General features: G+C 40.5%; 2 protein-coding genes across 5 annotated transcripts; both read right to left on the bottom strand.

The window, feature by feature from the left end:
• Nucleotides 1-1606: 1606 nt before the first annotated feature.
• On the bottom strand, nt 1607-9180 carry znf711 (zinc finger protein 711). Of its 2 annotated transcripts, none has more exons than XM_014470312.2 (8): nt 9038-9180; nt 7935-8012; nt 7679-7776; nt 6234-7097; nt 5995-6141; nt 5685-5903; nt 4676-4831; nt 1607-4537 (listed from the first exon to the last, which is right to left on the bottom strand). In XM_014470312.2, exons 3-8 carry the CDS (start codon nt 7755-7757, stop codon nt 3357-3359), a joined length of 2646 nt encoding a protein of 881 aa, XP_014325798.1. In that variant the 5' UTR covers nt 7758-7776; nt 7935-8012; nt 9038-9180; the 3' UTR covers nt 1607-3356. The 2 variants fall into 2 exon arrangements, with proteins under 2 accessions (XP_014325798.1, XP_023184553.1); XM_023328785.1 differs by having other exon boundaries at nt 4676-4810.
• A 1973-nt stretch (nt 9181-11153) lies between these two features.
• On the bottom strand, nt 11154-20999 carry LOC102226711 (SLAIN motif-containing protein-like). Of its 3 annotated transcripts, none has more exons than XM_023328786.1 (9): nt 20715-20999; nt 19750-20417; nt 16958-17094; nt 16269-16388; nt 14844-14984; nt 14418-14747; nt 14154-14297; nt 12274-12571; nt 11154-12148 (listed from the first exon to the last, which is right to left on the bottom strand). In XM_023328786.1, the coding sequence occupies exons 2-9, from the start codon at nt 20403-20405 to the stop codon at nt 12094-12096; spliced, it is 1881 nt and encodes a 626-aa protein (XP_023184554.1). In that variant the 5' UTR covers nt 20406-20417; nt 20715-20999; the 3' UTR covers nt 11154-12093. The 3 variants fall into 3 exon arrangements, with proteins under 3 accessions (XP_023184554.1, XP_005795416.1, XP_023184555.1); XM_005795359.2 differs by having other exon boundaries at nt 19750-20414; XM_023328787.1 differs by lacking the exon at nt 14154-14297 and having other exon boundaries at nt 19750-20414.
• Nucleotides 21000-22740: the final 1741 nt, after the last annotated feature.

Genomic DNA, 22740 nt, shown 5'->3' with positions numbered 1-22740 from the left:
TACCATCACATACTGTGCTCTCCTTTTCTTTAGTGAATGCATCCACATCCTTTGATGTTTTTCCTTTTATAGTGTGACAAATAGGATCTTCTCCATAAACACGCAGGGATTTTTTTTTTTTGTCGAGTAGTGATTTTCCTTATCCCCTACTGCCAGCTTTGAAGATTTTGCCATACATTTGATATTGAAACAATAAATGAGATGAATTTGGTCTGGAAACATTAGTAATTAAACCTCAACAACAAGAAATCACATTTTACTGTACATAAAACTTTCATATTGCACAGGTGCTATGAGTGTCAGCTTGTTGCAAACTGTCAATATATTTATTGACTGTATGATGCTTTTATCACTTTATTTATGTTTTTATGATGTAAAGCACTTTGAACTGCATTGTTGTTGAAATGTGCTATACAAATAAACTTGATTGATATTTAAAATTAGCTATTAGTTTTAAAGTATTGGATTTTCATCTATCATAAAATAACTAAAGATTTATAAAAATCGGCAGTATGGCCATTACTGAACCCCAGTCTATATTGGCCAAGCTTTTGCAAAGGAAGTTATACATAAAATCTGGCACTCTTATAGAAAACAATTAGTTCTTGTTTGTATGCAATTTGTGCCGATCATTGTGCATGATTTGTCCTTTTCATTGTTGGTTGCATAACAGCCATATGTGCAAATAATAGGCCTTAAAAAACAAAAACAAAACAATTACATTGGCAATAAGTAGAAACTGATGCCAATGTTCCTATTAGCGTAATTGATTTCAGAGTTGTGTTTTTGTAAATGTTGCTCATTTGAACACCTGTGTTTTTGTCTATTGTGTTCCACTATTTTGGCTGCTGTAAACCAAATTTAAAAAATGATAATTGCTCTCTTCTTTTTTATTACTACACACTTAAAACAATAGCAAATGAGTGCTGACATAATAAATTCCCTACCAATCTATTTGAATGTAGAATGCATTTGAAGTTCAGAATGTAGACTAAGGTGGGCTAAATACCACATTATTTTGATTTGTACCTTAAAATAATATGAAAATAACATATTATTTTCCTTCTTCTATTTCACATTTATGCACTCCTTTGTGTTGCTGTATCACATAAAATCTCAATACTACACTTTTCATTTGTGTAGATACTTACATGGATATATGCACTGCTGACCAAGTCCAACTTTCTTTTCCTTCTTACTGACCAAAACACAAAGCTCCTAAAATCCTACTTTTAGCACCTAAATGCCTCCACCTTTACAGCACTCAAAGCTGAAACAAGATGCCAATTACTCGGATGGTTGATTTCTAATACTCAAACATTGTTACTGAAGAACCTGAATAGGAATAACCAGCTACATCAAACGGATGAATGCCCATTCATCTTTCTTGAACCTTGTAAACCACAACATAAAATTACAGGTAAAACCACTGTTAAGCAACAGCCAGACAACTGAGGCTGTTTACCACTTTTTGCACTTACTGTTTGTGACTCTCCCAAAACTTATGCATTACACTCTTTTGCATATGTAGTTAGTTTGAATAACTTTTCAAGACCTTGTAGAAATTGTATCATATGGACTAAAATATGACACTTGCAAGTGAAAATTACGGATACATCACAGCCAGTTTTTATTGAAAGTGACAGCTAACGATGATACTAGGAAGTACGAATTCAGTTTGAAATTTAGTTTTTAAAGCCCAATCTATTAATACAATTTTTAGTTTTAAATATTTTGAGAAACAACACAAATAAGTTAAAAAGATAGCTGTTTATTTAGTTTTTTGTCCCCACTAGTAGTTTATCCACAATCAGACTCAAAGAAAAAAATATATAGACTAAGATCCACAAAATGTGGGGATTTTTTTAATGTATACCACAATTAATTTCATGAACAGCATATGTGCATACTTTAAAGACTAATGCCAATATAATGACCATTGACTTCAAGGTAATAATCCTACACTTGAGATTGGGTTGAGTTATTTAGGACTGTGGGACTAGTGTGTGGGAAACTTGTTAGTGAGCACAAATAAAACACAAAGCCCAATCACTTATCCATAGAACAGAACAAAGTTTCACCCACGTCTTTCAATGACAATTTTTTAAAGTAATGGATCGTGCCCAAGTGTTAAGAAATAACACTGAAGTCTTCTCCTTCACCTGAAGAATGTTTTTTTTCCCCTACAGATATATCTTTATATATACAGATATATCTTTTGATAATTAACTCCCATACATGTCATTAAAATACAAAAACAAAAATATTAAAGTGCTTTCTACTGACTTGAACTCTGAGAGAATGGCATTGATACAGCATGTGTGAGAGTTAAGAATCGTTTGTTTTCTGATTAGCTGTGTTCATCAGTGCTTAAGGGATAAAAAAACAGATGTAAGGCATGACTGCAATCAGACGGTTAGCAAAGAGAGCACATCTGTGTCACATGTGTGCAACTTACAACGGCAGTCAGATACAGTACAACCACTCCAGGAGTTACTAAATGTGAAGCCTGCCATCTGTTATGCTCATTTGAGATTAATAATGGTAATAAGAACAATAATAATAATAACACAATGGTAAATTATCAGGATTATCTTTGCAGATAGAATGCTGGATTTCTGTGTGGGAAATATGCAGATTAGAAGTACAATTGAGAACAACCAACTCTTCTTTTTTTCTTGCTAAACAAACTGGCCCAGAATATTTCTGATTAACATGTTTGACGAAACATAATTGATACTGTTGATACAAGATTATTTTAACGGAACATCAAGTGTTCAAGTTTGTGAGGAAACTCCAAGATGAGGAAGGTTGCAATATTAAATAATAAAAAAGCTTTATGCGTGCCACTGACTGAAAACCCAGTTAGATATGGATGGCCCTGATTCTGTAAGATCACGTAACACCGAGCAGAAATGTCAGGGTCGAAGCTGCTATTAGGGATACTAGCTTGTACTGTGGAGGCAAACATTTCCTGCCTCATCTGAACAACTAGCTGACGATCACAAAGCACTAACAGAGTCATCATCTTGCAGCATTTCAGCTGAGTGGGTATAAAAAATATAGACATTTGAAACCCTGAATATATGTTCATATGCAATTTTCTGCAACAAAAGACAATTTACAGCCATCCCACTTAGATTATACACTGTCCTTTTTCAGACTTCACTCAATATAAAATGTTTTTGTGTGTTCCCCCTGCAGAGCAGAGGTTTAAATCCGACACAACACAAAACAGCAATTACTATATCAACTGCCTGTATCAGCCAGTTCTCTGTTAATACACTAAAATTACCTGTGGATGAGAGACACAGATTGACTTGAGAAAGGAGTGCGTGAGTGTTAATGTGACGACCTTACATCAACATGTCTTTGTGATGCCTTGCTATGTGCTGGCTCTTTTCTGAAGGCCTCCTAAAGCCCTTGGTGCAGTAGTCACAGCGATGGGGGTAGTCCTTGGTGTGAATTGAAATGACATGGCGTTTGAAGCCAGAAGCGTCCGTACTGTTGTACTCACAATACTGGCACTGATAAACCTTCCTACCACTGTGCGTCTTCATGTGCTTCTTCAGCTCTGCTGGCTGACGAAAACCTCGCCGGCAGCGCTTGCACTTAAAGGGCAGATCCTTTGTGTGCAAGGACAAGATATGACGACTCAGGGTAAACGTGTCGGGAGCGTTAAAGTTGCAGTGCCGACACTGATGCACCTTGTTGCCTTTATGTGTCTCGGCGTGCTTCTTCAGCTCCGATGGCCGGTGAAAGCCTTTCTCACACACGTCACACTGATGGGGGAAGTCCTTGGTGTGAACAGAAATAATGTGTCGTTTAAGGTCACTGGAGTTGGTGCTCTTGTGCTCACAGTGTGGACATTGGTGGGTCTTGTGGCCTTGCACCATCTCTATGTGACGTTGGAGTTCCCGTGCATCAGCGTAGGCCTGCGGACAGTGGTTGCACTTAAAGGGCAGGTCTGCACCGTGCTTACTCTTGATGTGAGTCTTAAGGTTGGACTGGTCTGCGCATCGAAACTCGCAATGCGGGCACTGATAGGGTTTTTCCCCCGTATGGGTCCGCATGTGTTTCTTAAGCTCTGATGGGTGACGGAAGCCTTTGGCGCACTCGACACACACATGTGCAAAGTTCTTACTGTGGACCGCTAACAGGTGACGGTTCAGTAGCCCCTGCTCAGCCGTCTCGTAGTCGCAGTACTTGCAATGATGAAGTTTGGGCTCTCTGTCCTTGACGATGAGCTTGTCAGAGCCCAGGGGACTGGACTCGTGATAGCGTCTTGTGTACTCTGTATATTCTGGAGATCGCTCAGTGTTGTGGCTCAGAAGCTTGTGACTCTCCAAGTGATTGTGAAAACTGACCTTCTTGTTGGTGGTAAAGTCACAGTCAGTACATTGGTACTTCTTCTTGAGCAGATGGTCTGGGTGGTTTTTCATATGGCATTTGAGAAATCCCCGTGAGCGAAACTTCTTTCCACAGATGTGGCATGGATAGACAGTCAGAGGCATCCCATCTGGTCCAATGATGACGGCTGAAAAAGAAGTTTGAGAAAACAGCAGGGAGTTATTGTGATGATTCTTCAGAGAAAAGATTTTGAGAGGCAGGGGGAATAAACAAATTTTTAACACTGAAATCAAAAGTTTGGCCATCATTATCATGTTTTTCATACCAGTCTGACATTGACGTGTCTCTCCTTTTTTGTTCTTCTTAGGTTTGGGTTTGATTGCACGATTTGTGCCCAGTCCCTCTCTGATTTGCAAGAAAGGCGTAGCAACTCCATTCTTCACCTGATCAATGGTATTACCTGCACAAAGGTTGTAAACGGCTAGAATGAATATTTGGGAAGAAAATGGGAAAAAATTATTTTACATAAGAATGAACTGCTAAAGGTTAAAATTGCAAGAATTCTTTCAGAAAGCATCACCCTGTTTCAAAATGAGGGAGATGATTTTTTTGTTGATCCAAAAAAAAAAAAAAACTCAGCTGATGACAGGAATCGCATGATCTTCAGCTTAACCAATCAATCAAAAACTGAGAAATTTTACATTCTTCGAATCACTCCCACGTGGTACTAACACCAATGTTCTAAGCTGTAAATAATGTAGTTGAGTGAAAAACATTCAAATGTATTTTCAGAGAAAGATGATAACAGGAAGGCTGAAGGGAGTATGGAAATCTTGCCGTTATATAGCAGTAAGTTTCAGCCTCTCTCTGTTATAAAATCTGACTGATCTAAAAAGTTGGCACCATTTTGGAAAACTCAGTTTTTAAGATAAGAATCTGTTTTCTAAACGGATACATACAGAATCTGATGCTTTAGTAATGGTGGCTGTGCTAACCATTAATATGACATGCTAAACTACATCTCGAGCACAGCTGTGTCATGTCCCCTCTTCTCCTAATATAAAAAGGATTTATGAATGTTTGAGACAGGAAAACTGGAAAGAATGTTTTCTACACTGATCCTATAGATTATTTTATTTTTCTTAAATCTGAGTTGCCTAAAATTATTGGCAGGTCAAAACCCAGAGCCTGGAAATCAGTGAGCCAACTGCAATCAGTGCATCTCTAATACGTTTTCTGTAAAAGGCACCTGGACAGCAGTTGTGTCTGGTCCCAGATTTATAAACCTTGATAAACCACACTCTCTTTAATTAGGAAACAAAAAGAAAATGTACCAATTTCATCACTATCGTCGTCATCATCATCACTCTCATCATCGTCGTCATCATCCTCATCGTCATCATCCTCTGCCTCCTCCTCCTCTTCCTTTATGGTGTTCTTGACTGCCATGTAGACCATCTTGTCACGACCAACACCCAATCTCCCAGATGATGCGGCCTCCAGATCAGGATGGCCATTCTGATAATCATCTTCTGTTATTACCTCTGTTCCACCTGGAAATTTAAAGATAATTGTTATCATAAAGTCAGGATTTAATTTCTTTGCTTTATAATATGCTGCGCAAAGGGCTTTGAAGTGACTTGCCTAAATCATCGTCTGCTTCTGCTTTAAAAATGTAGACTTTTATGACCTCCGAGTCTTCCTCTTCTTTGATTTCCTTGTCTTCCATGACTTCTGTGCTGATCTCCAGAGGTGTGTCTCCTATGTCTAACTTCTCTCCAACCTCATCAACTTCAATGACACAAAAATGAGCAGTTATGACAAAATAAATGCAAACGAGGAATTTTGTTTCAATTGTGTATGTTTATGATGAACAATCTTACGGGAGATCATGAGGTAATCTTCAGAGCTACTTCTTGCATCATCTTCCTCATCAGTCTGCAGAGGAACCTCCTCTGTTGGCAGCTGTTGATGGATTATGGTCTCTGTGTTGGCTTCTGCCACCATCAACCCTTCTGACACCAGCTGGTGATCCAGTGTGTTTCCCTGGTGTTCAGACAGTAGCTCTGCCACAAATACCTGGTCTTGCATGTCATCATGGTGGTGATGGTTAGAGTCCTGGATGAGGTCTGCTGTAAGAACATGGTGGTGATGGGCGTCCAACGCCTCCTCTATAGCAACCTCTGTCCCCAGTATGTTCTCAGGCATGATCACACTGTGACCTGGGGGGACCATGTCTTCACTCGTCAGTTCATGAGCCTCTACAGCCTGAGCCTGCAGACTTTCCACGTCCACTTCCAGTCCTTCAACACCCTCAGCTTCCAAACCATGTACTTCCACTTCTTCTTCGAGGCCTTCAACAACATGTGCTTCCAGGGCCTCAACGTCCACCTCTGCCTCCAGGCCCTCAACCACTTGCGCTTCAAGGCCTTCCACTTCAACCTCGCCTTCCAGGCCCTCAACAACCTGAGCTTCCAACTCCACCACATGTGTCTGCAGGCCTTCAACAACTTCTGCTTCCAAGCCCTCCACATCTGCATGCAAGCCTTCCACCACTTCAGTCTCCAGGCCTTCAACCACTTCGGTTTCCAGGTCTTGAACAACTTGAGTTTCCAGACCTTCCACTTCCAATTCATGCTCAAGGAGGATGCCTTCATCCGTCATCACGTCTGACAGAAGCATGCCCTCAGGTACCGACACCACAATGTGCTCTCCATCAATGTGAGCTAAACCTCCCATGCCTGCAACTGCAAGAAACAGTAAAACAAAATAAGTATAGTAATAAAAACCCAAAGCTTGTTTCTGTTATTTGCTTACAGAAAAAAATATAATTCTACAATGAGACTGAAAATAGCCAATACTCACTGCTCAGACCAAAGACTGTCTTAGTTACTTCACAGCATTTAAAAAAAACCTCAAATGAAAATCTTTCTGAGCAGTTTAGGAAAAATGCAACTTTAGTAAATAATGTGATGCTAGATCAGGGGTGTCAAAGTCCAGTCCTCAAGGGCCGGTGTCCTGCAACTTTTAGATGTGCCTCTGCTGCACCACACCTGAATAGAATAATTAGGTCATTAGCAAGGCTCTGGAGAACTTATCTACATAAGGAGGAGGTAATTAAGCCATTTCATTCCAGTGTTTTCTACCTGTGGCACATCTAAAAACTGCAGGACACCGGCCCTTGAGGACTGGACTTCGACACCTGTGTGCTAGATTGATTTTATTGTTTTTTTTTTTTACATCTTAATAAACTTTCAACATTTATTCACTACAAGTTGAAGTTACACATCATTAGGTTAAGCTCAATTTGACCTTCCTAACCACCCACCAAAATCTTGCATGATCATAGCATGGGGCATCTTCAGCTCCTGGGTGTGTAGCTCCAATACTCCTCCTCCTTGATCCATGTCTTCACTTTGTAAAAAACTGAAAAAAAAATTTGCACACATCAAAAATTATTTGCTTTGTTCTGTTTACTTTTTTCAGAAATGTAAAAAGTCAAGATAATGTTTTAGGACATGTTCATTACTAAAACAAAAGTGAAAGGTAGGACAGTGTAACCATGCTCAGTCCTAAATACATACCTTCACATTTAGTAACAACACCTTTACATTAAAACCGACTTGATAGCTGCAGTTCCTTGTTCCATGAAGACAGTCACACTGAGATAGAAGAAAAACAACATAACATTTCAAGGCATATTATTTCAGACTGCTATGTAATCATGCAAGCATATCTTCAGTACGTTTGTGTTTATATAAAGTTTTCTGATGTTAAATTAATCAGCTTTAAACAAAAGAAACAAAGTACCTATAATAAAAGACAGTCTTGTAAATTTGGGGGGAAGTTGTTTTTATTTAACACTGGCTCCATCTATTGTTTATCAAGAATACTACATGCAGAAACAATCTGCACTCGTTTAGTTATACACCTGGACCTGGTTGGGCTTGATGGGCAGAGCCCTGCACAAAGGACAGTCCCTCTCAGTTCGCAGGGGACAGGCTCATAGGCAGCTGCTCCGAAGGCTTTTGGAACATGCTGCGTTATTATTTTGCACGACATGCAATGTCTACGCTGATTTGTAATGCGATTAATTTATACTGTCTGAGGAAATGGTTTGTGCACTTCAAGGATATACATATAAATACACCCTTCCGGGATAAAGACGATCATTGGGCTGTCACACTACTCGTTTTAGAAAACATCTTAGATCTCGAGTCGAACAAAAATACAAATGCTCAGACTTTATGGCCACCAATGAAAACACCGCAGTTATGCAATGCATAACAAGGGGGCTACCGCCCTCCACCCACTGAAGCTAGCTAGCTAGCAAGCTAAGGGAAAATCTTCAAGCGCCATTTTGTTTTAGCACAAAGCTAATTTACTGGATTACTAAGCCCGAATAAAACATGTATTTGCACACCACTACGCGTTAATATAAACTAAGATAATAAAAGAGTAGAAATGAGAGCCACAAATTCATATGTTCCATGTTACTTATAGACAACATTTCGCTCGCATATTCGCGCAGACGGTCGTCCGTTCGGCTACCTAGCTTGCTAAGCTAAGAGGAGCAGCTTGTGCCGCATTATCTTCCATGTTGTTTCTCGAAGGAGGCCCGCTACGTTTGACTGGGCCTTTGCGTCCTATTCCCCGTGCCTCTGCGGTCGATTTGAAATATTTTTACCTGATAGCTTCGTCTCCTGTCCCTATCGGTGTGTCTCCCCTTTGACGAATTTGTCTGTTATTGTTTTGGTTTATTTTTGACGGTAAGCTAAGTGCGGCCTGCAGTTTTTGGATTCCCGGCCACTCTTTGCTAGGCCTCGGCCAATCAGCTTGCTCCCTGACAAGCAGAGGGAGGGCGGGGGGCAGACAATGCGTGGCCTCGTTTACCGCTGATCCCTTACTATTTGCGTCATGCATAAGAGAGCAGTTGCATTAAAACAATCCTTGGCGTAATCGAAAATTTTATATTAAACTTGTATCGAGAATTGAATATATAAACAATAAATCTGACTTTTGTAAGAAAATTAAGTTCATGCTTCCACGATGTGCGCGCAGACTTTGTAAGCACAGACGAGGCCTGTAGGCCATTTTTGTCACAAGGGGTGGGTAGCGTAGCACTCTCGTTGGAGAGCCGATCATGCAGCCGCACTCCATGTCTTCAGCCTAGTGCGGCATTACTTTTAAGAACATTAAAATCACTTGTGAATCAAAAATTCAAAAGTTATTCTGAGGCCAATGACGCTGGTCGGTTTTAAATCGACAACTTCCAGTTGATCAAAGGGAAACTTTGCACTTATTTCAATAAATGTGCATCACCTTGCAATATCCAAATAAATTTTACTCATTTTACCCATTGTAAGCTGACACACTGAACATGACAACAAATTATTTTTGTAAGGTAGAAACACAAGAACTTCATATATCGGTTTGGGCAGAGCCTGTCAAAGACTGTATAGGGCTCTAGGCAGAACTTGATTTGGGGGTGCCCTCCTCCCACCACAAGGCACCACAACTCAAGTAATATTCCTTTCATATTACTTTTTTCAATCAATATTTTTGCATAGAAGACTAGACTCTATATTACCTTAGTTGCCCTATTATAAATGACACTTTAGGATTTTTGCAATTTTAAAGTGCTTGGTAAAACAACACAAACATGTTTTAAAATAGAATTTGCCAAATAAAAAAAAACCTTGAAATTTACGTGAATTACTGTTAACGCAATATTAGAAGCTCACTTTAGAAATAGTATTGTGATCATTGAGTCAATGATCAAATTGCATAAATACATATACTGTATATATATATATATATTCCTTTATTTAATCAGGTAAACCCCGTTGAGATCTAGATCTCATTTTCAAGAGGGACGTGAGCAAAAAATTTGCAATACATAGCAACCTGGTTACAAGATAAAAACAATTAATACATATGCACAAGTATAAAACAATAAAATGCATGTATGTATGTATATATGCATGTATACATACATACACACACGCATATAAATACACATGACAAGTTACTGATAGATACCATTTTTGATACCATGATACTCTTCAGGAAGCAGATAATATGCTTTGCTGCGTAATACGCAACCTGAGAACAAAAACTAATGATGGAGTGAAACAAGTCATGTGATGCCATGGACTGAATGGTCATTCAGGGAGGAAGAAGCCACTGCTTCAAGAGTAACTTTAAATGCCACATTAGTTTGCAAAATAATACAAAAAATCCAGGGACACAGAGCGCTTAATCTGTGGTGACATTTCTTGTAGTCGGAAGTATGGAAAATTTAGGTGTTTGGTCTTAACCATCTTTACATTTGGAGAAAAAAGGGAAAGCTTGCAACTCTGAGAACACAATCTCAACTGGAACATTCAGAATGACAACCTCATGTTGTTGGGGTGTCTTGCTTCAGGGGACAGTGTGCACTTTACAAAATAGTATGAGGAAAAACTCAAGTTACACCAGTTCTATCTTTATGATCTTATTATTTTAGCTAAACACGCAAATTAATCAAAAAACTACTTTCATATTTTACATTACAGTAAATGCTCACACTTACTTTTCTAAATAAAAAAAAATACAACTAAGTGATATTATGGTCCATTATTAAGTCTCTAAGCTTCAAACTGATTTGTGCACATCGAGTTTGTTTTATATAAATATGCTCTATAAATGAGCTAGACCTTTGTTATTGTTCATTCTTAGATTGCAGAGTAAACAAGTAAATTGTGGTTTAAAACTTTTTAAATGTTTTGGCAAATAAAGCCTAAAAATAACCAGGAAAACACTTACTGCTTCAGGGTCAAGTTTATTCATTTTCATCACAGCTCCCAAATTTCAGAGGCACTCTTTATGAGGGTGCATAGCTGACTAAGGCACGAGGCCTCTGTGCATAAACATGTTTTTTAATACAGTGTTTTACAAAAAGCAGGCCTTCAATTCACCTTCAGATATGCAGTAAAAATGCCTGTGAAGTTCAGTCGTGTTCAGTACCTTCAATTGTTCAAAGAATGCAAGAGTTCCAGCTTTAATGCACCTTGGCACAAACTATGTGTTTTTTTTCAGATATCAATAAGGGCAGTGTGGTTGAGAAGAGTTGCACTGCTGTGTAGGCATGTAGCAGAACACAAACACGACACAATTCACAACAAGTCACTCAAACATTTGTAAGTTTCCACAGATCATTGTTGAAACACATGGAAGATTTGTCATATTGCAGTTAAGACAACGATGAGAAGACTGTTGAGCAAAGGGTAAAACAACAAAACCCAGCATGCAACACTGTACTTTCATCTAGTTATTCAAATGTACAAACCAGCAATATCTTCATTTTTGTCTTCATTTCAATTACAGCAACAGTGCAGAAATACGACCCCTAAAATTCCAGCAGTTTCTCAAAATCACCATAGAAAAATATGTCAAATTGACACAAACATATATATAGATTTTTTTTTTCTGTAGGAAATCAAGAGTTGGTCCACGTAACTAATGGAGTGTGCCTCTGCAACTCCACGTCGTCCTACACATTCTCTCTTTGTCTCTATGTGTGGGTTGACAATGTATCATGCAAAGGAAGGAGATTAACTACAAATCCAGTGCAGTCCAGGGATCCAGCCTGAAATGAAGGACCTAGAGGTTCTGAGACTCATTTAGGGACACAGTGGCTGAGTTTCTTCAAATACAGAAAAGTGGGGTTAGTGTTCCAGCATCCTCAAGGACGGGAAGAACTCAGTAGCAGCCGTCTTTCCAGGATTCATCTGAGATTTTAGTCATGCCTAAAGACCTGTCAAAATAAATTAAAGGTTAGTCTCCATTTATACTCAGACAAGTGTAAAATTAAAAGTCCCTGAACACTTAAACTCTCCGTCATATCCACATTTCTGAACCCGTTTCCTTTTGGCCACTGACCTCCTGGGAGGCTGGGTGAGTTTGCTTCTTGTGGAGATTGATGACACAGCCTGACCTCGCCCCACCGCAGGCCTTCCTCCCCCAACCGAGGCCCTCCCAGGTACGTAACTTCCTCCATTTACAGATCCTGGAGACTGGACCCGGCGACCGCCTGCCACAGGAAGCGACTGGATGACTGGGAGACCTCTGGGAGACTGACGACCAGCTGACATGGAGCCCACAGGGTTGACGGCTTTGACCGGAGTTCGCAACGTGAGCGGAGACTGACCGTTGCTCCGCAGACGACTACAAGCCATACCTTAAGCAGGAAAGAAAAGGTTTCAACACAGTTTTGATATGTACAGTTTATTGAGATTTTAGACAAACTGTGGACAAAGGTATCTATGTGATTGAATTTCTATGGCTTCAATGTTTTTTTAAGAATATTTGCTCAAGCTGTATGATTAGGAAGGCAATTCTGCTGGAAGCTGATCCTCTGTCCCAGTTTCCAGCCTCCAGCTGTTTCTTTTTGAGGGCTTGCGCCATTTTTGCAACAAATAGCGATAAAGTTCAATCTTGGTTTCATGCGACCTGTTTTTCATGGCTTTTTACAAACTGCAAATGTGACTGGATGGGTTTCTCTCAACAACTGGTTTCATCTTGTATCTTTTCTATAAAGGTGACATTTGTGAAATGCATGACCAATAGCTCTCCTGTCTACAGATTCACAATCATGAGCAGAGGGTCCCTGGAACTCCTCCAGAGTTACCATGGATCCTGTTTTTTTCCCCTTATTTGGCATTTTCAGATTAGGAGATCAAAAGATTTGCATTACTTTCAGTTGATTGTTTAAACAGCTATCAGTGTATTTATATAGGAGGAAGTGTTCTGAATTAAACATCAACAACTTCACATTTATAGCAGAAGCTTATTTGCTATGCGTATCCCTAGAGCAACTTTTGTTTACATAAAAAAACAAAGAACATATCATGACAAGTTTAATTCAGCCAAAATTAATAATTTGTTCCTCACTTCTCATTTATGCACCTTGCGTTGACCTATGTCATAAAGTCCCAACGAATGAAGTCTGTTGTTTTAACAGGACAAATGTTACAAAATGAAATTGTATGAATACTTTTGGGAGGCAGTGTGAGTGAGACTCCTGTGTTGTCTGTGGAAGCTTTAGAGGAGCAGTTCTGGATTAGCAAAAGAAAAATAAATACAAATGGCCAAGAATGAGGAAGAGAGAGAAGCATCTGAGATGCTTTTGCAACTGTTTGAGAGTTGCATCATGCATGTGTTAGTACAGTAGTGGCAAATAATGTCTTAAATAAAAGCCGATAATAACTGTGAGTACAAGATTTAGGCAGGATTATTTTGTTTTAATATTTCTATTGAAAAAATGACAACTGCAGTGTTGCATAACTACTTTCAGGCAAAAGTGCTGGCACCATCATTGTTCATGATGAGGGCTGCTTATCGTAGCATCCGATGTGATGTGAGCATGCACAAAATTTGTTTTGCAAGATGTGATGCCATGTTAGATGGATAAATGTAAACAAGCCTGCTACATCCTTACTAATAGCCTCAAATTTGTAATAATTAATCTATCAGGGATATCTTTCTGTATATTTAATGAATCTTGGAAATATTTATATCTTTAAGTGCATTAATTAACAAGAATTATGTTAATGTGCTTAACACATTAATTAACAAGATCCAAAAAAGATTGGATCTTTTTTATGTTACCTCAGAAAAAAGATCCAATCATACCCCCTGGCATAAAAATAAGAAACCTCCTGTCCATTCGTCTTAGCATTCTTGTGGCCATGCACACATCAAGAGGCGGTGGAACGTTCTATTTTAGGAGTGAGGGAAGCGGGTAAGGAGGGCGGGGTTACCTGTGGAGGGGGAGCGGGTCAGGTGGGACATGCGGTTGCCAGAGCTCTGGAGGTTAGCCTCCATGCTGCGGCTGTTCCTGACTGCCTCCAGGGAACGTAGGCTGGTACGGGGGGCCAGGTTAGGCATGCTGTGTCTCAACTCCTCTGCAACCACACAAAATGTATTCAACAACTGAATAAACCTCATTTTAAACTACAGCAACCTTCCCGGGAGTATTCTCGGCCTCGCACAAGATGGTAACTCCTTACAAAGCTTTAGTCTACCTTCACTCTTGGCGAATTTGAGCAGCTCTGCACTGGGACCCTGCAGAGAGCGCCTGGGCGTTCTTGTGCGCGGCGCCCCGAGTCGACTGCTGTACTCCTGCCCGTGGTTGGAGGTGGAGGGAGAGAGACAGCGAGGCGAGCCCAGCGGCGACGGAGTAAAGCGATGCCGGCGCTGGGGAGCCGATGACAACTCGTCCTCTTCGTCCTCCAGGCTGTACGTGTCAAACTCCTGGTCGCTGTACGTACCGCCGCGGCGCAGGGACTGCAAAGACGTCGTGGAGCTGCGGCGAGACGCAGAGGCTGAGCTGGAAGCGTAATCCTGCCTAAGACCTGTCACCAAAGAAGACGTCACACTGAAGCAAAAATTGCCCGCACAGAAGTGATGCAGAGGAAGCACCAACAACTCTGTTTGATACACTAACTTACTCTCTTCCTGTAAGCGAGCCATGATCTGCACGTCAGTGAGATCCTGTAGCTTGTAGCCCATAGAGATGGAGTCATCTGAGGTGCTGAGTTCACTGTCTATAGAGGACTGAGAGCTCAGGGCTGAATGCATGCTGGGGACAGCTGTAATAATAGACAGTGATGCCTGTTACAGCAAAAACTAAATGCTACATAATGATGGTGAAAATTAAATATTATGGTGAGTAAAAAAAATGCAAAAATCAACATCAGAAAAAGCAAACAGTGGCATAGCAACACATCATTTGTACAAGAATCAATCTGTAATTTGAAAAAAATAAATCCTTTGTTGATGTTGTGAACACATCCTGGGTACTTTCCCCTGTTTGCACACAAACTTGAAAAAACAAACATCACTTCGCAGGATGATTTGCACAACACAGGAGCAGGAAGTTGGCGTAAAACATTACAAAAATTTTACTGTCTTGCTTTGTTTACAGTGCCTTGTAAAAGTGTTCATATCCTGTCAATGCACTACAACAAGTAGTACATAAATGTAACACGGAAAAAAAGGAATCCCGTAAATGCAATATAAAATACATTGAAGTGTGTAGTTGTAACATGATAAAATGTATGACCTTTGCAAGGTGCTGTAACTTAAATCTCTCCACCGTATTTTAGATTTCACTCTGTTTTAGCAAGGCAGCATTACTCTAGAAAGATTAATCTCCTCATGAGGTCCCCTGGCTGACAAACAAATAACGGATTAAGACAAATGCAAAACATGTTACGTAAAAGATCTCAGACTAAACAGGACCAGATCACTTCGACCAGGCATGTTCAAGTTGATCCAAAAGTCTGTTATTTGGAAAATTGGGAAACATCAATACTGTAGATCTTTGAAAAAAAAAAGAAAAACTATAGGAAATGAAATCAGACTCTACAAACTAAGCCACATATAAATTTCTCCAGTTGGACAATTACAAGTAAATGTAAACAAAAAAAGTAATAATTTTTAGACAGCCATATAAAATTTCACACTCATTATAATGCAATAAAATAGCATCTGGTTGTGAAAAACACATAAGTAGTTTTACTTCTGATGTTTTTTGTCTGTGGTGAAAATAAAAAAAAATTGTTGTAATTAGCACTAAGTTACCAATTACAAATACATATTTAAGGATCTCCTTATTTGGCTAGCTTTCTGTGGTATTAGATGTGAACACAAATCGTTGCCAGGCAGAAAGTAGTAATCAGTCCAAAAAAAATATGCAAAAGATTTTGGAAAATGGTTTGCAGTGCTGGGAGGCCCAAAGTAAAGTGGGTCAACATGCACAGGGTCAAGTGTGGCTCCTAAAAAGCCGACACTTTTTAACTCACACATGTAAACTGTGAATGTTATCAACATTATTCCCACCAGAGAAGCAGTGCGTTAATGTCATGCCATACCTGAGCTGCCACAGGTTAGTACGGATTTGTTAGTTGTTTTGTGGTACCCAGGAGAGATCAGGCCAGAGCTAGTCGAGCCGCCCTCCGACGGGCTGCAGTACATGGTTCTCCATCGAGACGCTGCGGGCAACAGGACAGGACAGATCAGATACCCAACATGAACGGAGAATGACGTCAAGTCTGAAAAAGCAGACTAAAAGTATCGGATTAACACATAAAACGCGTGTGCTTGCTTAAATGATTAACTCTACAGTCTTTGCTATCAGGTTGATGTCGTTTTAAAAGGAGAGCAGCCCTGGGAACAGGGGGAAGGTAATCCAATCTAACCCATGACTGTATGCAGTTGTTCGGCTGTGGTGTGAATGGCTTTGTTGTTCAGGTCCTGCAGCTTGCAGGAAGCCGACGCTGAGCATGTGATAAATAATGAATGTAGTCTGTTGGATCAGATGCAAACTTTCTATCCACGCACAAAAGTGGATCATCCACACTGAATGGCACCATTCAGGCTTCGCCGCAGAGCTCAAACAGACCGATTCATGCAGATGTCTCGGTGAGGTGAGCTGTAAGTAAGAATACGAGTCGAAGGGGGAGCAGGAAATGAGCTGAAATTTCATTTTCCTAATAAAAAAAAATCCCATAGATTGGATTTGTTGCAGCAAAAATATGCATATTTTGTGTTAAAAGCGTACTCTGGTCCAAACGATTGATCAATGTCCGGCAAGCCATTTCCGTCTCCGGGCTGCGGTGGTCGAGGGCCTGCCGACACCACTTCAGCGGTGAGTCCGGACCTTGCTCTGCCACTTGCTTTCTTGGAGAAACATACAACCTGCGCAAGAGAAAACACACGGGACGAGGGGTTACACCTGGAGAAAACCGCAGGTAGGAACAGAAGAAATGAGAGCAACCTTCTTTTTATGACTTCACAGCAAAAAATTAAAGCAACAAGTCGATTAACAAGTCACTAAGGGGTTTAATGACGAAGGAACTTGTTTGAAAGCAAAAAGCAAACGCATCCTGTAACAAAAAGACTGGATGCCCTTCTTTTGTAGTCCGAGACTTTTTCAAATGTGTTGTCTGGGTGGATGATTGATCAGTTCAAAGGCTGAGAAAACCTCTTTTCAGGAGACATCAGCCGCAGATTTCCATGGCTGCTTGTGGGCACTTCTTCTGTGGCGTCTACTGTTGCTCCGGCGACGGCAAACGGCCGTGAAGTCTGTGCGAGCTTTGAAGTGGTGACGATCACATGGGCTGATCTTTTCAGTAAAGATACACAAAGCAATGCTGGATAGACTGGTTCTGTAGAAATCAACAGCAAATCATCTTCCCATTAGGCAAACACAAAAGGCCCCGTTTCCCAGTGGAGCGAGCAACAATGCGGGGAGCAATATTCAGGTCACACACCCTGCCAGAGAGCTGGGAGGGAGGGTAGGGGACATGGAAGGGTAGGTGGCAGGAGAAGCTGCTTTCATACTGAAACTCTGTTTGTTCTGCAACAATGCTCAATAACATCTCACTGGTCACCAGGTGAGATGTTAGTGGGGATTTAGAAGACGAAGAAATCAAAACCACATCAAATGCTAAACCCATGTGGAAAGGGTTAGGTGAGTTTTTGTGCCGATTACAATGTTAAAAGCACAAGGAAAACATGGATGACGTAAGAGTGCTTCACCTGCCACATGACTACCAAATCTTTTCAAAAGACTTATCAGAAAAACATGTGACAGAATTGAAAGTTTGAGGCCCATTTGTGTCACATTAGCACCCAGAATCATAATGTTATAATCAATGTTAAAGAGGTAGACAATCACCCCAGGGGGAAATAAGAATCCTAAAGGGAGTCAGACATTTCTATTTTTAGATTCAGATTATATAAGATCACAATGCGAGACTTAGCAAGAAATATTAGTCAGACAAAAAATAGAAACAGCCCATGTGAATCTGGAAGAGCAGTACCATGTGGAAGATGTTCTGTCCAACTGTAATTTCTCCCCTACATACAAAACACTAAGGTGGCATATGACGAACACTGCACATCACCTTAAACACATTGTGTTCAATGGAAACATGGTGGTGGGAGCATCCTGCTGTGGTTTCCTCAGCAGGATGGCAGGCAAACCGGTGACAACATTTATGAAGCAAAACATGGGATAATCCTGGAGAAAAATCTATATGAGGCTGGAAAAGACTGGAGGTTCAGATATGAGCAGGACAATGATCCAAAACATACAAGCAGAACTTCAACAGAACGCTTTAAATCTAAACAATAAGACTGAGCTTTAGGGTAAAAAGTTAAATCTCTAGTTGAAAAGGATTTGCAGTTGTATTAGCAGCATTAGGTGGTTCTGAAAAGCAGTTAGTGCAAATGCACACCACACTTTTTAGATTTCTATTCATTAATGTTCCTTTAACTTCAGAATTATTGGGAAAGCTGTGTAGCTGTAACACATGATGTACATAAAAAACACAAAAACCATATAACTATTGTGGTTGAAACCAGACAAAATGTGGAAAAGTTTAAGAGGTTATGAACATCTCTGCAAGAGAATGCAAAGATGGGCATCTCCTTCGGCGCTACACTGCATCTAAAAATAAAACACAGTATCTTTAAATGTGGGGCATCTAATTAATCACTCAGAAATAAATAATAATAATAATAAAAAACAGAACAAAACAGTCTTGCCACACGTGGGGCCCCCACCTCAGGTCACATGCTGTGCAATCCACCTCAAAGCAGTTTAGCCATACGCCAACATCCAGGCCAGATCAGATTATGCTGCAATGAGGATTACCCCATGTTTTGGCGATGATAACCTCACAAAGCCCATATGGTATGGCTAATAATGTGAAGCTGAAAAAGAAATAAGCTGAGTGGTTTGGCTGTCGAGCTCTATTGGATCAGGAAGACCATTGTTAACCTGTGGAAGAGTCATGCTGCTGATCCTTCTTCATGTAATATAAGATTGAAGGGTAAACAAGCATCAGTTATTGTATGAAGCATAATGATGAATTACAATAATGAGGTAGAAGCAATTTGTATCAAATCGAGCCAATAAAGCTTGATTTATGTTCCCTGAAACTGCTTTTACTTATTTTGAGGAGATACATTGAGAATGGCATATATTTTAGGTCAAATTATGCTCACCATAACATGTCAAGCACAATATTTTTTTTCTTTGCTCGTCTCATCTTTTAAATTACAGATATGGCTGTCTGAGCTGCACGAGCTCAGAAAGAAGGCACCGGTTTGATGTTGTGCAGGACTGAGCTTTTCTATGCATCCAGATGCTGCCTAGTTTCTGCCCTGTGGGGGAGTTTCACACTTCACAATCCAGCCATCAAATGGAAAGGTACAAATGACTCATGTGGCTGAAGGGGCCTCCTTTATATACACGCACGCAGACATTATGAAATGAACCGTTAACTGTGCCTTGTTTGCATAACTAGAAAACATAGATAACATACAGAGAAAAATGGGACCTACCAGCTGTCCTCGTCCTCCACCTCCAAACACTCATCTTCCAAATCTAGGACATCCACCTCATCCAGCGCAGTTTGGTCCACACCTGAGTCACTCTCTGTGAGCGTCTCTGACTCGTAGCTCTCCTGAGAGGGGCTCTCAGGGGTCTGGCTTTGCCCCTGAGACCGTTCGCTGCTGTTTCTACATGTTAGAGAAAGAAAGCTCCCACACGGGCCCAGATCTTCCTCTTCCACCCTGTCCTCCTCCTCCTCTTCGTCTTCCAGCCTGCTGATCACGGGCAAAGGGGACATATCTTCCCCACTGCTGTTGTTGTCCTGAGGGGGAGACAGTTTGCAATCTGTGCTGCCCGGTTCTCCACTGTGGCCCACCCTGACCTGATCACAGGTCAGCCTCTTGTTGATATTGTCAGCGGCACTCAGGTTGCTATTGGCTCCTCTGGGGATAACAATCTTGGCTCCCCTGTTGCGCAGCGTCTCATTCTGGACCTCCAACCTGCGAACCAGCTCTTGGAGCTTCCGCACCTCCTCCAGCTCTACTCCAGCCAGGTCATGACCCCTCTCCTCGGCCTCTTCACACACGGGATCAGAGCTCTCCGTGAGGCCGGTGGGCCTGCCGTTATCGGGCTCAGGGACCACACCGGAACTGTCCGGGACCACCATGCTGCTACTCTGCTGGGAGACACCGTAACACATGCTATATGATACAGACGCTTAATAATTCTGCCTCTTTCCGTTACATAAACGTATTCACCCAGTACACTAGCTCAAATATAAACACGCTATTCACATGTAAACCCATCGGACTTAGCGTTTGTTTCCACTTATCTTATCGTAACGTCACTGCTTCAGATGAGTTATTAGATGCTGTATAAGCTAATTATTAGCCTAAAATTGCGACATTGTGTTGCTACCGAGACAAATGCCTCTCCCTGCCTAATGCTTGCATGCATGCTAACAACAGAACCGTACCGGTGATTCAGCCGTGCTGTCCCTGCGAGCTGGTGACTGAGCCTCCCGCCACTCTGAGCTCAAACCCTCCACAGCAGCACAGGGCACCGCATGAATGGAGACGCTAATTACAACCACGAGAAAACGACCCGCGGACCGAAAGCGACTATCCAAACAGTGAAGCGGGGAAAGAAGCTAGTCCATCTTCTGTTGTTGGTGAGCGCATCGCACAGCTGCTAACTAGCTTGATGATGGAATTAGTTAGCCCAGTTCAGTTGAGCAGACCTGCAGCGGAGCATCACTCGCTCCTCCCCCTTCCACTTATCCTGTTGGTTAGCGCCCTCTATGGGAGAACCTCGCACTGCAGTAAGACACTTGTAATGCAAAACTAAAGCCGCTATGTGTCGCTGTGTCAAACAACGTTTCCAACTGAGGAGACAGAATGTATGTCTATTGGTGTGTTTTCTCCTGGCTCATAAATAACAGTGACAAAAAACACATCGACTTATGAAATCATCGCTATTTAGCTAATTGGAATAGGCTGCAGACTAAACAAAAGCTGCTGTATCCTTTACCCAGTTTTGTCTTTTAATTAAACAAGATTCAAGATTCAAGATCAAGATTCACTTTTAAATTTAGTTTAGATTTCAGGACAAGAATTTAGGAACTTTCTACACCAACAACCCACACTGGGTCGATTAATAATATGATTCTCAAAGTGTACACACCCCTTCTTATAGTTACAGGTGTTTGTGCAAATATAATGGGTGTGTAACCGGATAGATATTCAGATACACAGTAGTCATTCAATCAGTTAAAAATAACAGAAATCATTTCTACTTACAAAATGTTCAACAATAAGTGAGTCATTTAAATCATTTAGCATCAAGTTAAGAAGTTTACATGCAGTTTTGCATTTTCAATTGAATGACCCTTGATTTATAGTTTATTCCTACTGACAGAACTGGTATAACCATGTCAGTTTCGTAAGCTGCCTTGTTTACGTGCACATTCTCAGCTCTGCCTATTTTTCATGAACTGAAGTCAGACTTTTTTGATGGGAACCCTTTATTGTCCTTAATCAATCAATCAACCAATCAATAAAATTTTATTTGTATAGCACATTTCACCAGCAGGGAATTTCAAGGTGCTTTACATTATAACAAACACAAAAACACAAAGTCATGCAACATAGAATCAACAATCAAAACATTACATTAAGTCAAGAGCCATCATTGAATTCGTAATTGATTATGTTTCAAATACAACTCTAAACAGGTGGGAGCCACATCTGTCACTATGCATTCAGAAGACCCATTTTAATCAATTGTTTAACTTTTTAGCTGATATCTTAAGATATTGTTTCAATATGTCCATATATTTTTCATCACAATGGCAACAAGTCCCTCCTTTTACAAAACAGCCTTGTGACATGATGGTTCCAACACTTCCTACAGTTGTGCTGGTGTTCTCAGAATTGCAAGCTTTCCCCCTTTTTACTTTAAATGTAATAGTAATTATGACTAAACACAAACAAATACATTTTAGTTTCATCAAACCACAGGACTTGCTTCTAAAAAGTAGCCTTTGCTTGAATGTTTCAGACAACTATAATCTGGCTCTTTATGTTGAATTTAGTGTAATGACTTTATCTGCTCTGAGTGGCCTCTTATCCTTGTCAATAAAGGACTTGTGTCACTGTGGATAATGGCTCTCACTTTAGCCTACATCTTCCCCAAGTCTTTAGCTTTTGATCTGGGATTGATATATACATTTCATACCAAAATATCTTTGGGCTTTTCTGTATCCTTACTGAATTGCACAATGGCTGGACATTTTCATGGTGTTTTGCATTAAATTGTCTAAAGAAAATAGGCATGGCACTTTCAGGCATCTTGAAATTATAACCAAGAGGGACTAAGACCTGGTGGACTAACATGCCAAGGAAGCAGTGGGATTGAGGTGTTGTTGTGTTTTTGCTAATAAATTTACATATCCTGGCAGAATACAGTCTCCAATTCTTGGGCTGTCTTCCCCAGTAACTTAG

This window comes from Xiphophorus maculatus, chromosome 23 (assembly GCF_002775205.1).
Source record: "Xiphophorus maculatus strain JP 163 A chromosome 23, X_maculatus-5.0-male, whole genome shotgun sequence".
In the NCBI taxonomy this organism is placed as follows: Eukaryota; Metazoa; Chordata; class Actinopteri; order Cyprinodontiformes; family Poeciliidae; genus Xiphophorus; species Xiphophorus maculatus.
This window is presented reverse-complemented; position numbering and strand designations above follow the sequence as displayed.